This window comes from Engraulis encrasicolus, chromosome 6 (assembly GCF_034702125.1).
Source record: "Engraulis encrasicolus isolate BLACKSEA-1 chromosome 6, IST_EnEncr_1.0, whole genome shotgun sequence".
Taxonomy (NCBI): domain Eukaryota; kingdom Metazoa; phylum Chordata; class Actinopteri; order Clupeiformes; family Engraulidae; genus Engraulis; species Engraulis encrasicolus.
The window spans coordinates 27,873,866-27,891,058 of record NC_085862.1 but is presented as its reverse complement, the minus strand read 5'-3'; the positions used below and the strand labels follow the sequence as shown (position 1 = coordinate 27,891,058).

Here is a 17,193-nt window from a genome sequence, read left to right as displayed (position 1 = left end):
ATAGCACCCGTAGTAACAGTTACCCCGCCCGCAAGCAACGACCAATGGGGAAATGGACTGGCGGTGAGAGGTACTATTTAGGAACCGAATCTCTGCGCTCAGTGTCAGATATCAATACTGTTCACACGAGTTAGCGGCTTAGAAAACTGCCTCAACACACACAAGTGCTTTGCTCCATAGACCTATTGAAGAACCATCTGGAACCTACATAGAACGTGAACTTGAATTGTATACAGAAATCTGTTTCAAAGAGATGAAATTGCGGTTCTATCAGTGTGTTTTCCTGCTCTTTCTCGGCTGTGCTGTTCCTTACGTGACTTCTTTGGAAGACGTACTGACTGAAACAAACTTTGGTAAGTAGCCTATCCGTTGTTAAGTGTTTTGACTTTGACATTTAGACATGGCAAAATGTTTTAGGCTACATGGTAATGTCAAGAATATGCGTGTAAGCGTTGCTTCACACCGAATAGTCTGTCAATTTCCCTGACTTTAAAAAGTTGTCATGATCTGTGCATTCCCTTGACCCGTTGTTGGCTGTATTAATTGTAAACAGGTGCAATGTTGTAACAAGTGTCTTTCATCGTTTGCGTGAATGATGACGTAGTGTCATTAATGTAGCTCGTGCAGGTGTTACAGTGTATTCATTCACCTTAGCAAAGAGGAGGGATTAGAGAGGGTTGGCGGAAATCTGTTTGCTCATTTGCAACGCGATTTCTCAAGCTCAAAAGGTCAGCTCAACTGACTTGCTTTGCAATCTAAGCTTGTTGAGAACAGAAGTTGAATGAACATGGGCTACAAATAATATTGTAAAGAACAATCTATGCAGGGGTCAAACGGTCATGGGAAAGGCATTGGTGGCCGCCCTTCATACAATGCCCTTCAGTATGGCTAGCTGGAACTGTCAAACTACTGTTAAAAGACAAGTTTTATAACTTAAGAGTTTGATTGCAAAATTGTATAGCCTATATCCATTTTAGAACATTTTGGAAATTGACATTTTTGTGGGCATTCCATTGCATTGCATTGCAAAATGCATTTTATATAAAATATTTGAATGGCAAGAATTCACACATAGATGATAGGACTTCTAAACAGTAATTTCCAATTCATGCCAAAGTAAAAAAAAAAAAAAAAAAGTGGAGAATACACCATTTTGCCACGAAACTCTTCAAATGTTAAGGGGCATTTGTGCAAAACAATATTATGGATATCTACATGATATACAATACCCAACATTTTGTTTGTTTCCCTCACAGAAAACTTTTTGGAGCCTTTATCAGATTTGTTTAGTGTGAAAGATGCATCTGGGCCTCAAGTTAGATTCTCTCTACGCAAACCAAACGAGCCGGATGATGACACCTGCTACCTTGTGCCTGGCAAACCTGAGTCCCTGTCCGAGTGCACTTTCAACTCAACCGCCAAAACCTTTCTGGTGATTCATGGATGGACGGTAAATTTCAGAGCTATTAGTAGTTTAACCGTTTGCATCACACATAGTTCTTATATTGTTTATCCACGGAAGTCTGGAACAAGGTTTCTTCTTTTAGGCCTATGTATTTGTTTATTATCCTTATTTATTTTATAGTGTAATGAATCATCAATCACACCACCTATCGTCTCTTTGTACCCTCAGGTTAGCGGCTTGTTTGAGAGTTGGGTGGCGAAGATGGTGTCTGCTCTTTATGATCGAGAGGAAAAGGCCAATGTCATAGTAGTGGACTGGCTGGACACAGCCCAGAATCACTATGTCATTGCTGCCCAGAACACCAAGAGCGTCGGACAGGACATTGCACGCTTTATTGACTGGATGGAGGTGTGTATGTGTGTGTTTGTCATACCGAAAATAACTATTTTTGGTCACACTTGATTTACTGGTGTCTTTTTAAGTGTCGCTACATGTATCAACACGTAAAATGATGCGTTTACACTGTACATACTGTTCCTAAGGAACAGTGGAACTAAAGAACAGTGTAGATCCTACACAGTAGGTCATTGACGTATCTATCTACGTCATTGGTGTACCGTGTAGGTACATAATGTTATATGTTGTTACATACTTTGTTACACTAATCTACACAATCTAATTACTTTAACAGCAGGGACCATCCATAACGTAATCATATTTGTTTGTTTGTTTTAAATCTTAAAGGAGACAACAAATATTCCACTAGAGAACTTTCACCTCATTGGCTACAGTCTTGGTGCTCATGTTGCTGGATTTGCAGGAAGTCATACGTCCAACAAGGTCGGACGCATTACTGGTGAGTTTGTCTTTCCCATTCCAACATTATACGCTGGACTCTATAGCTCTCCATAGAGCTTGATGTTCTTTTCTGCTGACTACTGTGAAAAACTACAGTGGCAGAAATGTAGTTTTTAATGAAAGTGCTTTCCCAAAAGGCCCCAAAAGATGAAAGGTTCCCAAGCAGGCTAGAATCATCTCTGTTTCTATTTAGCCTATTTGAATCAAATAATGCAGACCACCATCAAATAATGCAGACTCCTTGGACATGAGCAGTGGCCTAATGGTTAGAGGGGTGGTCTTAAGATCAGAGGGTTGCAGGTTCAAAACCCACCCATACCTCCTCCATCCATAGCTGAAGTGCCCTTCAGCAAGGCACCTAACCCCACATTGCTCCATGGACTGTAACCAATACCCTGTAAATAACTGTATGTCGCTTTGGTTAAAAAAAAAAAAAAAAAAACCGTCAACCAAGTGTAATGTAATGTAAAATATTCAGTGAGAATCTACTTTCCTTTCCAGGACTTGACCCTGCGGGGCCAGATTTCGAGGGCGCCCATGCCCACAGACGTCTCTCGCCCGACGATGCCCGTTTCGTTGACGTGGTCCACACATTCTCTCGGGAGGCACTAGGGCTGAGCATTGGCATTGAGCAGCCTGTGGGACACGTTGACATCTACCCCAATGGAGGATCCTATCAGCCCGGCTGCAACCTGCGAGGAGCCTTGGAGAGGATTGCAAACCTGGGCATACTTGGTAAGAACCAGTCAGGAGAATCAATTTTGGACTGCACACCTGGCTTTTTTTTTTTTTTACATTAGCCTTTTAATGCAGATGGGGTCTCCGGCGGGCCCATTCACTACTCGCTGAAAATACTTAACTACATCATAACATTGCCTTGACATTACAGAAAGCCTTAAATAACATATCAAGCCCTTACAATTTTGGTGACAGTAGGGTTATAACATAGGCTCTGTGCTAAGTTTTAAATACATACAGTAATCGTCTCAATTTCTACTTTTGTACAAGGTCATTTTTGTCCATTTGTCCTTTATGTTCCATTGTCTTTGGTACCATGAATCATTTTTGTCTCATTTAATAAATAATTTCTTCTCCTTTTTCAAGCCATGACCGAGGCGCTGAAGTGTGAGCACGAGAGGTCCATCCACCTCTTCATCGACTCCCTTCTGAACGAGCAGGAGGCCGGCACCGCATACCGCTGTGGAAGCAGTGAGATGTTCGACCGCGGGATGTGCCTCAAGTGCCGTAAACACGGCTGCAGCCCAGTAGGCTACGCTGCCAGCAAGGTCCGCAAAGCCCGCAACGTCAAAATGTTCACAAAGACCCGTGACTCCATGCCTTTCAGAGGTACGTTTCGTCGTGTGCATTCTCAGCTGTTACGATGGTCTATTACGTGTCTACTAAGTGTGAATAGATTATGAACCGTAATAGGGTGGTCTACTCTTATTCATGTATGCTCATGTTTCTCTTTTAGTGTACCACTATCAGCTGAAAATTCACTTCTCAAGCAAGGTCAACGGATCTGAGATGGACCCTCCCCTCACCGTTTCCCTCCATGGCACTAAAGGAGATGCAGAGAACCTTCCCCTTAATGTGTGAGTAGCCATTTAACAATTCAGAGGTCACTCAGACACGGCATTGCAATTATGGTTGGCCAGGAAAACATGTCTTTTCCTTTTAAGGAGGTAAAATTGACCTTGTGAACTTCAAGATTTAAGGAAGCAAACCATTTAAAGTCATTGAGGGCAAATGTAAATCATGTCTCACTGTGCTGTAACTTATTTAACTGTTAACGTGCGGGTTGAGGCATTTAGCAGAAGTTCATTCGGGGTCAAAGACGTACTTAGACATGATAATCACAGGATGTTAGTCACGCTGCTCTCTGTCAGACAGACGGCAATTTTCTACTAAAAACTCAAGTTTTTGATTTGTCTCTCTCACAGGGGGGAGAAGATCCTTGCCAATAAGACGCACTCGTTTCTCCTGCTGACCGAGCAGGACATTGGGGATCTGCTAACGCTCAAGTTCAAGCGGGGGGATTCCAACAGCTGGTCCGCATCCTCCCTGCTCCAGATGCTGACATCCTGGTGGTCTGGTGGTGGTGACGCCGCCGACGCCCCCAGCGTAGATGTCCATAAAATACGCATCAGAGTCGGGGAGACACAGAAGAAGTAAGTTTCATTTAGGATGATTTTAGCAGTTCCCAGCAACAGTTATGGCTGGAATGGGCTCATGTCAAAATTAGTTCCAGGCTGCTTCCAGCTAATGACGTTTGTGTGTCGTTTGTTTGTGCTTTTGTATAGGATCGTTCTGTGCTTGCAAGATCCAAAAGCTGGTGACACCACACAGGACCTGACTTTTGTGAAATGTAAAGATGCATGGAAAAATCCATCACGAAGGTTAGTTGTTTTAAAATGATCAATGGAATCATTGGAATCATAGAAAGATAAAAAAAACACTATTTGAGGCCCTCCTTACTAAAGTTAAAAAGCCTTTATTGAACACTGGGTACATGCATGTGTGAGGAGGGCCTCAAATAGTATTTTTTTATCGTTTCATGGAAGTTTGGATACTTTTTTTTTGATGAGCACCCTTTTTTACTAATTGGATACAGGACCCAGTGAAGCATTCCCTTTTCTCTTTTTGTTCAATGGAATCATAGTTTCCTACATGCATATACTCACATTTTGCTTCCATCTTTGTATCATTTCAGGAAGAGTACCATCAATAGCTCCTGAAAAGAGGATTCACATGTTTCAAGAGATGGTCAAAAATAATTTATGGTGTTATTTATTTTTTTATATTGCAAAACATTAATGTATGCACACTCTGACATTTAAATCCCACGGTTTTGTGTACAGAATGTGTGATTTTTACTATTTAAAACATTTTTTTACTTTAAGCACATCCTGTGACATATGGCCAGGTACAATGAGAATGTATCGCTTTAAATGAAATACGTTTCATACAAATTCGTAGTTATTTCAAGTACGTAGATCATGAATGCGCTTGAAGTATACATAACCAAATTACAATGAAAATGTGATGTACATGTTTGTAATGCCGTTTTGTTTTTTAAAGGTTTAAAAAAAAATACATTATTGCCGTTTTTAACTATTTTTGTAGCATTTGTTAGGCATTTTGTTATGAAATTACGTAATTATATAAAAGCACTTATGCAGGAACTAGAAAATAAATGTAAATCTTGCAAATCAAACACTAGGAAATGATTCAGTGCACTTACTAGTTTTAGGATATCCGTTAAATCTAGCAGTATTGCTCTAAAACGTCTTGCGCTTGATTGCTCTAAAAATGATCTAATTTTCAGAAAGCAAACCAGAATAATTTGGTAAATTACTTCATTGGTGCAAAAATCATATGCCGGTTTTACAGAGACATGGCTGACTGGTTAATGTCAAGTTTTTTGAGTTGCCCCCACTGATGATCAAGCATCAAGTCGTATCACTGTAATCTCATGATGTACACTTGTTGTGTTAAGTTGAAGGTGAAGATTGTGCACATCCCAAGAAAAGGTGCAGGACAAAAGCTGACTGTAGTTTCAAAGTGAGAGGTCAGCACACTTAAAATCCTTTTTGTTTTCTTGTATTATTTCATGGCTGGATTACGTTTCGACTGTGAAGTCGAAACGTAATCCAGCCATGAAATACTACAAGAAAACAAAAATGATTTTAAGTGTGCGGACCTCTCACTTTGAAACGCTTGTTATGTTAAAGCATCACATCGTGAAATGAGTTGGAACGTGGTTGTTGACAGCACATTGCTTTCCATTGTCTCCATCAATTGTTCCAGCACTGTAACCACTAATTGTATTCAGTGGACAGAACATGCATTGCACTTTATAAAACCTAAGCGTATGTTACAACAACTATTTATATATTACTTCCTTTTTATTATTTAAGAGGGTCAATATCCAGTTGGTAACTGGCTTTACATGGTACAGGTTGTTATTGCATATTGTGTTATTGTATATATTTTTTATTTTTTGTGTTGTCTATAAGCTTCAGAATATGAAGACATTTATGACTTTGGTGTACATATAAACTCTGTAAATAAAACATATACTGTTAATAAACTAACTTTTCTGAATCTAAGTTTAAATGATGCTAATGTGATTCTTTGTGTGCGTTTTATGAATGGAAATTGGTACATTAACAAGCACCCATTAGAGTTTCTCATAATTTTTTTGTAAGAATACATTTATGCAAATACATTTTTATCCTCAAATCCTTTGCGACTCTTAACAGTAACTTAGAAATAAATAATCATACGGTTGTTTCCCTGGATCTGGACAAATGTGGCATTAGTAGTAGAGGAATATGTTTGGAATGAGGCATCCATCTAGTATGTATATATGAAGTCATGCACCTAATTCATGACAAAGTAATCAGCATATCAAAGAGCTTCTTCTAATCACCCATCTGCTCAGGATCGTTTGATGCCAAGTCAAGTCATGTGTACTTTATTGTCAAAAATCTATGTAACAGGGTTAGCATAGAAGCTTGAAATTGTGTTTGACCAGTCTCCAATGTGCCATTAAACATATAAATAAGGAATTGACAATAATCACACACACACACACAGTGCAGCATGTGCAAGTGATGAGTTGATGCAGGTGGAAATGCAATAACAACAATCCTTCTCTCTCTGGCTGGCCAAGCACCAGGCATGCCTGTAGTGGTAGAGCTGTTTGGGATTGTGTGAAAGCCTCTCGCCGGGATGACTCTTGGAGAAGAGTCAGAGACTCGATTTAGACAACAAGTTCACATAGCTCAGCAAGCAAGGACAGGCAATGGTAGGCTTTGCAGACCGACCAACCGGTGGTACAACTGCAGAGAGTTCAATCTGTGTCGGAGAGTGTTTGGACAGATGGAGCCAAGCCTACAGTAGGTTCTGCTTCATTTAGGCCAGCAAGAGGCAGTAAGAAAAGACAGTAACAGTGACAGAGGGATGTTTTTCTAAGCACGAAACTCCCCAAAACCTTCTGTGCTGCAGAACTGGAAAAGGAATACACAAGATACGTGTAAATTACACTGAAAAGGCATGTCAAGTTCTCAACTTTTGGCTTCTACAGAGCCGTAAAATGACCAAATGGCGGGAATAGCATGCATTAGGCTGTCGTGTTCCTTTGTAATTGGACCGTAATGGGTCAAGGCGGGAAGGGAGGAGAGAGGGTTGTCGTGTTTACTCAGGCTCGTCGTCCGTCTCCAAGGGACGTCCAAAGACACACACGGTGCCAGCCATGATGGCAGAGAGGCTGAGGATGGCCAGAAGAATAGCCCACCAGTGCGCCTGAGGGATATTAAAAAATGCTTTTAAAATCTAGTTACACTACAAAATACATCAGAAAAGACAGAGAAAATTACAGTACATTTACATTACATTACACTTAGCTGACGCTTTTATCCAAAGCGACTTACAGTTATTTAGGTACAGAGTATTGGCTACAGGCCCTGGAGCAATGTGGGGTTAGGTGCCTTGCTCAGGGGCACTTTAGGCATGGATGAAGATGCTAGTAAGGATGGGATGTGAACCTGCAACCCTCTGATTTAAAGGCCAGTGCTCTAACGATTGAGCCATGGCTGCCCCATGGCTTTGAAGTTAGAATCCATTTAATGCAGTAACTGACTAAATATCATTCAGACTCACTGTTGATGTCAATTGAGCAACTTTAAAAGACAGTGAGTGTGCCAGTGAGTGAGACAGAGAGTGTGTGCTTGGATTAGGACGCAGTCCATTGCCATATAAACATAGCAATGGGTCTCTGTGATGTCTGTTCAGATACTAACAACATACCTCCATCCAATCACCAAGATCCTCAAACTCGTCCAGATGAAGGAAGGTGTTTTTCAGTCTCGCTATCGGCCCGTCAGCGTCCAGAAGTCTGCAGACCTGAAACTTGTCGCAGTATCCCTGGTTCCCCGAACACGGATCTCCAGCCACCAAGGCCACACTCTTTCCTCGGAAATGCTTGGCCATCACCGAGGATGTGGTGCTCGCACATGTTTTGGGTTTGTCTGGCAACGAGAGCGAACAAAGACGACAGAAGAATAGTTTTTGTTTTGATTTCTCAAATATGTCTCCTGAGGTGCCTGGTGCTGTGAAGTTGTTGTTGAATCAGACCGTTCCTGCTGACTCATAAACATAATCCGTAGAACCTCATAACAAAGACCGACCAAAACCAAAATACACGCACGCCTGCACACACACACACACACACACACACACACACACACACACACACACACACACACACACACACACACACACACACACACACACACACACACACACACACACACACAGTCTCTCTCTCCCTCTCACACACACACACTCCACACATTCTGTCTCTCTTTTTCGCTCTCTCTCTCTCCTTCACACACACGCAAACACACACACATATATACACACACACACACACACACACACACACACACACACACACACACACACACACACACACACACACACACACACACACACACACACACACACAGTCTCTCTCTCCCTCTCACACACACACACTCCACACATTCTGTCTCTCTTTTTCTCTCTCTCTCTCTCTCCTTCACACACACACGCACACACACACACACACATACACACACACACACACATACACACACACACACACACACACACACACACACACACACACACACACACACACACACACACACACACACACACACACACACTTACCAATTTCCTGACAACACATGTGGCACTTTTCCCTCATGGAGTCTCCCGGACAGTCGCACTGCTCCAAGCCGTGCTTGACACACAGAGAAAGAGAACACTCCTGAGGACAATAGAACATATGATTTAGAGCCGCGTTGGTTCTTAGGGGGCAAGGAGAGGCCCTGGGGGACACTTTGGATCATTTCTACCGGATATGCATAATAAGACAGAAAATAGAGGCCCTGCCGTGGCCAACCGGTAGGGCACTCGACTACCATGCGGACAACCCGGGTTCGATTCCCAGCCCGGGTCATTTGACAACCCCTCCCTGTCAAATAAAGTCACAAAATACAAAAAAAGGAAATGGAGTCTCAGCGAACAGATTCTGAGCTTTCACAAGCCTACATAGAAAGCTGAGGTCCAGGCAAAATGTCGGAAAAAAAAACTTGGACCTTACATTCAAATTCCTCTGAAAACTATGCTGGGGGTTGGGGGGTGGAGGGAGTTCTCTAATAGCTTCTCATTCAACACAAAGCAAAAAAAAAAAAAATTCAACAAAAAAAGACCTGCATCTGACATGTTTCCAGGTTACAGTATTCTCCTCAGTTGCTCTTCTCCTTTGGTGTGTTGCACACAGGAAGGGCAATGAATGCTTCTCCAGAGGACGATGATATATGAGAAATGTGCAGAAATGTGCAAGAGCCGTGATGTTTTTCAGAGAACTTTCCTGCGCTCCTCGCACTACACCAACCTCGTTCGCCAAAGGGCTCTTTCATCATCCCAATGGGCGATACAAGAGACAGAATCCAAGCAAAACCAAAACAGGCAACATGGCGAACATTCAGGGAAAGCACAACAATCAGTCTCTACTTGAGAAGGGTTTTTTTCCCTGTCTGGTCTGGGATTTGAAACACAGCGAGCGAGGGTGGTGTGTTTCCAATTAGTAACGAAGCTTCAGCTCAAGTCATCCGCTTGCAAGTGGAACATGTTTAAGCCTTGTTCCACATACTAAAAACCCAATTTTTTTGTGAAAGGTTCACAACTGACAGAATGACGTTCATCACAGTTGCAACCATGGGGCATGTCAAGAAAAAGATTCAAAAAGGGTCTAGCATAATCTGCTGGCCTTTTTCAACTAAATAATGTATTTTAATACCATTGCCTTGGTATACATGGGTTCTAAATTTTTGTTTTCCCCTGGCTGCGCGACCCTGGCTGCACACAACTCAACCTCCGATTGTTGGAAACCGCTGTCGGTCAAAAAATTAGCTCACATCGTTGGCTGCCAGTGTCTTGCCCCTCCTCACAACACTGTGTTTATTAACAAAAAAACCCATGTATATGTCATGGGATGGGAAGGTTTCTAGCAGCAGTCATGGTTGCAACCCACATACGTACTGTACGTACCCCTTGCAGGCAGACCCGTGTCCCCAGGTTGCAGAGGGTCATGTTGGCTTTGGGGCTGGGTGGAGGGCAGACGGGGGAGGCTCCGGTGCACACGCTCTTCATCTCGCACTCCGACTCTTCCTCGCATGCTGTGCCCTTGGCCTTGAAGTCGCAGCTTGTGCTGCAGCACAGGCCTTGACTGGGACTGGGGTTCGGAGCCAACAAAAAAAAGTTAGTTTGGCAAGGGAGTTAAAGAGGGATTAGAAAAGGCATGCACAACACACCACACCAACATCGGACAAGCTTTAGCACATTTTCCGTTGCCATAAAGCACTGCCAGCATCTTGTAGTTTCATTGTGGACAGTTTAATCCAACATGACTAACAACACTGAAGAAATGCCTTGTTATCAGTGCTTTGGGAGCGTTAGAGCCTTGACCTCTTGCCCTTAAGCATCTCTGGTGCCACACGTGTCTTCCTGAAATACTCAGAAAAGTAGCTGATATCATGATGGAGGATTTCCAACATCCTTGCTTAACACGGTAACACTTCATATTAATTTATACTTATAAAGCATTAATAACACTTTGTTTGTAAATGACTAATGATACTCTGTTCAAAGATTTGTGAAAGTATGATCAAAAGGTAGCTAAAAAATAAAAATATTTGTTGAGGTTCTATTCATTGTTAGTTAATTGATTACTAAGTCTTGATAAGCAGACATTAATATAAAGTGTTACCCTTAACCCCCCCAAAACACGTAATAACACCAATGTGGGAAACAGGAGGAAACGAGGCAAATCTCTTTAGCACACGCCACGCTGGCTACAGTACTTAGACAAACAGTGAGGTCGGGAGTTTACGCAACAACACATGCGGTGTTTGAAAACAAAAAGAGAAAAGGGAATGCTTCACTGGGTCATGTATCCAATTAGTAAAAAAGGATGCTCATCAAAAATACTTGGGGGCTCAAACTGCCATGAAAAGACAAAAACACTATTTTAGGCGCTCCTTACTAAAGTTAAAAAGCCTTTATTAAACACTGTGTTTAATAAAGCCTTTTTAACTTTAGTAAGGAGTGCCTCAAATAGTGTTTTCTATCTTTTTACCTGCAGTGTTTGTTTGGCTTTAGTCGACACTGTACGGCCAAGGACTCCTTGGAGCTGTAGCAGCACGGGTCTTCGCTGTCGTGGCCCACGTCACACTCCTCGCCCTCTTCCACGATGTGATTGCCACAGATAGGCTGATCGCTCACTGGTGCAAAACAAGACAGAGCATGTTACAGTAGATGGACTGACGCTTCAGAGTTGGACAAGAGTAAGTTGTAACCAGTGGAGAGAAGAAAAAAAACGTTCCCCCGCCATAGCTGGAGGCTTGCTGAAGATCTCAGACAGATAAGCCAGTGAATAAAACAGCTAATCCAATGCAAGGTAAGGGTGGAGGGTGGAGGGGGACATGCCCATTGCCCAGGGCTGGACTGGCTGAGAAATAGGGCCCGGGCACTTTTGGCTGGTTTAAAGTAGCCCCTCATAATAAGCGAAGCAGAATTGACTCACCGGACGGCCCCGCACCCTTGTGGACCTCTATTTTCAGAATTGCAAAACAAACAACAACAAAAACTGGGTTTTTTTACATTTCTGAAAATAGGGGCCCACAAGGGTGCAGGGCCCACCGAGAAATGCCCGCTATGTCAGATGGCCAGTCCAGCCCTGGAGGGGGACATGCCTCGCCTCTCCTCTATTCCCTTGTTCTCACCGACAAAGCAGTCGTCCTTCTTTGTCTCCAGTGTTTGTCCGATGCGCCACAGGCTACAAGGAGAGAGTTTGTCGTTGTTCTCCCGCACCTTATTGCTGGCCTGAGGGAACATCAGGTAGCGGCCCTTGCCTCCCTCTGACTCCGAGCCCAAATTCCCACAGTTTCGGCCCTCATCATGCTGGAAAAAACAGAGAGGACGGGAGAGCAGTCGTTAGAGAAAGAACTTTTCATCACACTGGTTCATTCTGAATTAATTGCGCTGATTGCTACGTATATCTTTTCTCTCAATGCTAAAAATATTTTGTTTGGTGTGCTTAACTTAACCGCTCTGTATTATATATTTATTCTTTAATCTTTTTCATTTATTTGTTTCATCGTACGTACATTCCATATTTTTTTCCCATGGATATTTTAATACTACCATAGCAGGTTTTAGGCTAATTGAATCTTTTTTTTTGCCATGTTTAAGAAATTAGATTTGCATTCCTTTCTAGCACAGAGAATGATGTACATAGGTGTCTATTTCTACATAAGAAGGGTTATTCAGTGGGGGGTAGAGATGCTCGGGTGTTTAGAAATGCATATCATTCTACATGATTTACGGTACAACCCTTGCGGTTCAGCTAATTACGAAGAATTTGACCTCAGGGGCTAAATATGACGCAGCAAACCACAGAGACCTTGTTTGCACTTAGTCAGCAATACATTATAAGCATTCTGTATCTCTTGTGTGTATACATACGTATATATATAATATAATAATATAATATAATATCTAATAAATATATATATGCTTAGATGCATTATAGGTCACACAAATCGCATACAAATTGCCTAAAACAAGATACTCCGATAGCTATCGCAAGCAGTCTTCCAGCAGCCTTGAAGAGTACATTCCTATTACTAACCGACGTCAGAGTGACAGAGATAGCAACTGGTGGCGCATCATATCTTTTTGGATGGCTTTTCCGTCTGTCAAGGTTGGCCAAGCTTCACTCACGGGGTCACAAATTCCAACAATCATTTGTTTTTGACCATGGCTGTCAGGCAAAGTGGAACAAGCCATAATTTTGAACCGACCCTTACAAGTAGAACCCCCCCCCCCCCCCCCACACACACACACACATGAACGCACACACACGCACATACACACACACACACACACGCACACACACACGCGCACACACACACGCGCACGCACACGCACGCACACGCACGCACACGCACGCACACGCACGCACACACACACGCACACACACGTACACACACACACACACACACACACACACACACACACACACACAGAGGGCCGAGTGTAGCGGACGGACACATAAATCTGTGGTGAGGCCTCTCCTCTGATCTCCACAGGGCCCCACGCCACACCACACCACACTCAGTCTGGAACGGATGAAGGCATACCTGCTGCCAGGACATCCAGACTTGGCTCGAGTCAGCCAAAAAATATGACTTAATTTATAAAATGACAGAGATGGGGGCGGACAGGGAGAGAGAGACATCCAGCCAGAGAGAGAGAGAGAGAGAGAGAGAGAGAGAGAGAGTTGAAAAAAAGACAGGCTAGGAGAGGGAGGGGGGTTGCACAACGCACACAGCAGAACTAATTAGTCCATGAACGCTGAGCTGCAGTCCACAGCCGGTGCAACGATGTCCATCACTCAACGACATGGAAAGTGCTTTGGCAGGGGAGTCAGTAGGTAAGGGGTCAGCAGCGGCATAGCAGGGATTGGGGTGGGCAGCAGTGGAGTCTGGGCTACGTGCTGAGGGGGAACGGTACCTCTGGCAGAGGGGAGGGGGCGTTTGGGGACTGGGGTAAGGGGTAAGGGGTCAGCAGCAGGGATTGGGGTGGGCAGCAGGGCCGGACTGGGACCGAAAAATGGCCCGGCTAATACAGACACAGACCACTTTCATACTATATCTTTTTTTAAAGCATTTTTGGGGGGCTTTACGCCTTTATTCCTGACAGGACATTGAAGGACAGACGAGTGGAAACGAGTGGAGAGGGGAAAGGATCAGCAAATGACCCGGACCGGAATCGAACCCGTCTGGGTTGCTGCCGTAGTAACTCAGTGCCCTACTGTTAGGCCACGGCAGGGCCACTTCTTCCATACTATGCCGAATTCACTGTCTACTGATGACAGAGCAATGGGCCTCCCCCTCTAAATTGTGGGCCAACCCCCAGGAAAACAACAACAACAACAACAACAACAACAACAACAGCATCGGCCCCTGAGGACAGTCAGCCCACCGGGAAAATGACCTGTGTGTCAGATGACCAGACCAGTCCTGGTGGGCAGTAGGGAAGTCTGGGGTGCGTGCTGAGGGGCAGGGAAGCCGACAGGGGGGGAAAGGGGTGTCTGTCTTGTCCCGGGCCCAGGGAGAGAGGGGGCCCAGAATTGGATCCTCATTACATTGTATGTATTGGGTTTGGGGCCCTTTCAGATGTCTTTGTCCAGGGCCCAGCCAAGGCTGTCAGCGGCCCTGCTGAGGGGGAACAGTACTTGTGGCAGGGGGGAGGGTGAGGTGGGTGCGGGGGGGAGGTTTGGGGAATGGGAAGCATGCAACACTAGCCCACCGCCTGCCTGCCACCCCTTTTTTTATGAGGTCATGTTCTCTGCTATGACACTTTGACATGTGGGGGAAACAAAACAACAGACCAGGATACGTATGTGAGCTTGTCTCGTGTGAGGGATGGATGGGCATGGGGGCAGGGTGTTCAAAGATGAGCGTGTACGGTATGGCACAGCTGATCCCAAGGTGGTCCAAAGTTTGCATGGACTGGCCCAATCCAGTTGTTGGATTGGGCTATGAATGAATACCCAATGGAGTATCGGAATTACCGAGAAGCCTAGCATGCAATAGGTGATTGAATGTTTGCAACTAGTACAATGCATTATTATGTAATAATGGTCACGTTCAGCATGTTGTCCAGGACTGCTGTGGACTGCTCCAACGTGTACAGAGTGTTTCCTGGAGAAGAACATCACTGGGTACGTGTGTGTGTGTGTGTGTGTGTGTGTGTGTGTGTGTGTGTGTGTGTGTGTGTGTGTGTGTGTGTGTGTGTGTGTGTGTGTGTGCGTGCGTGCGTGCGTGCGTGCGTGCGTGCGTGCGTGCGTGCGTGCGTGTGCTTCGAAGGAGGCCACAGGGCGGCCAGTGTTCTAACTTTTGACATGGACATCTTGGAGCCTGTGAGTGTGAACATTTGCCTTGTGCAACTCTGTGCCCCAGAGATAGGGAAGCTCTGCCTCTGTCCCCTCCCACAACCACAACCCCCCTAGTCTAGCTCCCCCAGCAGCACTCTTCCTCAGGAGGGGGGTGGACAGAGGGTGGCCAATTATGAAAGCAATGGAGACTGAAGGAAGAATGTCTGTCTGTCCACAAAACAGTGTGCGCTCTTGGGGGAGCGAGCTATCATCAATGCATGTCCCCATCAAATGAATTGTATTAACCCCTTAGCGCAGCACTATGGCTCTCTGTAATGTCATAGCAACGTTGTTATGATGTAGTTAAGCATTTTCAGCAAGTGAATCTGCAACAAGCGGCTCCGAAAAGTTTAGAATTATGTAACTATTAAGTTATGAATAATTACATTCATGTTAAGTTTTCCCATCTAAAGACCCTTCATTTTGACCAAAACAGGGACATAGCTACCCAGTGGTGTAGTCTACGTAGAATGCGGGTATACGGAGTATACCCACTTCTAAATTTCAGGGATTTCAGTATACCCACTTAAAATTGATTGATCCATTGTTTTGAATAGCAAAATATATACAGTATACCCACTTCAAAAAAATGCTCAAATATACAGTATATCCACCATTAAAAAGTAGACTACACCACTGTAGCTACCTATTCCTATACCTAGCGTGAATAACATCTACTAGCCAAATTTGGCTAGTGATGAAAAAAGCGACTGTACAACCCTGAATACATGTATAGTATAATCATTGACAGCATGATTATACTGTCAATATAATATAATAATAATAATAATAATAATAATAATAATAATAATAATAATAACAATAATAATAATAATAATAATATAATTGTATTCTATTTACTGTCAATGACTATAATGTACTGCTATTCCAGTAAGACTGAGAGACTCACGGGAGAGCCCAGGCTGTGTCCCAGCTCGTGGGCGAAGGTGAGCTGGATCTGTCGGGGGGGCAGGTACTGGCCGTAGTTCTGGATGGTGATCAGGCCCGTGTTGAGGCTGGCGTTGCGGCCATCCCTCAGGGTCGTGTGTTTGGAACATATCCCTCCCCAGTTACCTGGAACAGGGAACAGGAAGATGAGGCAAAAACATACAGTATTGCAAAACAATGTTGCAAAGTGTAGTTGTAACACGTTACCTTGTTATTCTTGGCATGTGCCATTGACATCCATTTCCACAAATTCTCTATCGGTGTGTGTGTGTGTGTGTGTGTGTGTGTGTGTGTGTGTGTGTGTGTGTGTGTGTGTGTGTGTGTGTGTGTGTGTGTGTGTGTGTGTGTGTGTGTGTGTGTGTGTGTGTGCACTGACTGAAGGGTGCGGGGGCATTGTGGGCTTCCATAACCATTCACGAATGTTGTGGTGGAGGTAAAAGAAAAAAAAAACCTTACATAACAACTCTTAACATGACACTGCTGCCCCCTTTCTCAGAGTCAAACATCACCTGAAAACCTCTCCAATTTCAACCAAAACAGCAAGGGGGGGACGGGGACGGGGGGGACGCGTCCCCCAGACTTACATAATGGACAGGTTTGCCTAACCTCTCCATTACAAACAGCTGGTTCGTTTCACACGTGAAAACAGCAGGCCTTTGAGTCTCCTACCAACACCCCCGGACCCAAAATAAGGCCCCCGGGCTGGGACAGGGGCTTGAAGTGTGTGTGTGTGTGTGCATGTGCTTGTGTGTGTGTCTGCGTGTCTCTATGTATGTGTGTGTGTGCATGTGTGAATGTGTTTGTGTGTCTATGCGTGTGTTGGTGGGGCATGTGGTGTTGAGGTGGGGAAGAGAGATAACCTGTGTGTGTGTGTGTGTGTGTGGGTGCGTGTGTGCGTGCGTGCGTGCGTGCGTGCGTGCGTGCA

General features: G+C 44.2%; 2 protein-coding genes across 2 annotated transcripts in view; one reads left to right on the top strand and one right to left on the bottom strand.

Annotated features, from left to right (window-relative positions):
• Positions 1–96: 96 nt before the first annotated feature.
• Positions 97–6,382, top strand: LOC134451026 (lipoprotein lipase). Its single transcript, XM_063201148.1, has 10 exons — positions 97–353; positions 1,257–1,450; positions 1,634–1,813; positions 2,150–2,261; positions 2,765–2,998; positions 3,368–3,610; positions 3,738–3,858; positions 4,207–4,434; positions 4,567–4,662; positions 4,977–6,382. Exons 1-10 carry the CDS (start codon positions 254–256, stop codon positions 4,999–5,001), a joined length of 1,533 nt encoding a protein of 510 aa, XP_063057218.1. The 5' UTR covers positions 97–253; the 3' UTR covers positions 5,002–6,382.
• A 362-nt stretch (positions 6,383–6,744) lies between these two features.
• Positions 6,745–17,193, bottom strand: part of si:ch1073-396h14.1 (disintegrin and metalloproteinase domain-containing protein 10) — a 37,930-nt gene continuing 27,481 nt past the window's right edge. Inside the window, exons 9-16 of the mRNA XM_063202046.1 lie at positions 16,231–16,394; positions 12,103–12,280; positions 11,457–11,601; positions 10,370–10,553; positions 8,984–9,083; positions 8,078–8,298; positions 7,470–7,573; positions 6,745–7,278 (exon numbers count right to left, since the gene is read on the bottom strand). Of these exons, the coding sequence (XP_063058116.1) occupies positions 7,122–7,278; positions 7,470–7,573; positions 8,078–8,298; positions 8,984–9,083; positions 10,370–10,553; positions 11,457–11,601; positions 12,103–12,280; positions 16,231–16,394 (1,253 nt within the window). The 3' untranslated portion in view covers positions 6,745–7,121. The remainder of the gene's footprint in view (positions 7,279–7,469; positions 7,574–8,077; positions 8,299–8,983; positions 9,084–10,369; positions 10,554–11,456; positions 11,602–12,102; positions 12,281–16,230; positions 16,395–17,193) is intronic.

Excerpts from the sequence above, each read along its gene's own strand:
- LOC134451026 (XM_063201148.1), top strand. The coding sequence starts at position 254 with ATGAAATTGCGGTTCTATCAGTGTGTTTTCCTGCTCTTTCTCGGCTGT. Across the intron at positions 3,859-4,206 it reads GAGAACCTTCCCCTTAATGT|GGGGGAGAAGATCCTTGCCA; the intron begins GTGAGTAGCCAT and ends TCTCTCTCACAG. Across the intron at positions 4,435-4,566 it reads GTCGGGGAGACACAGAAGAA|GATCGTTCTGTGCTTGCAAG; the intron begins GTAAGTTTCATT and ends GCTTTTGTATAG.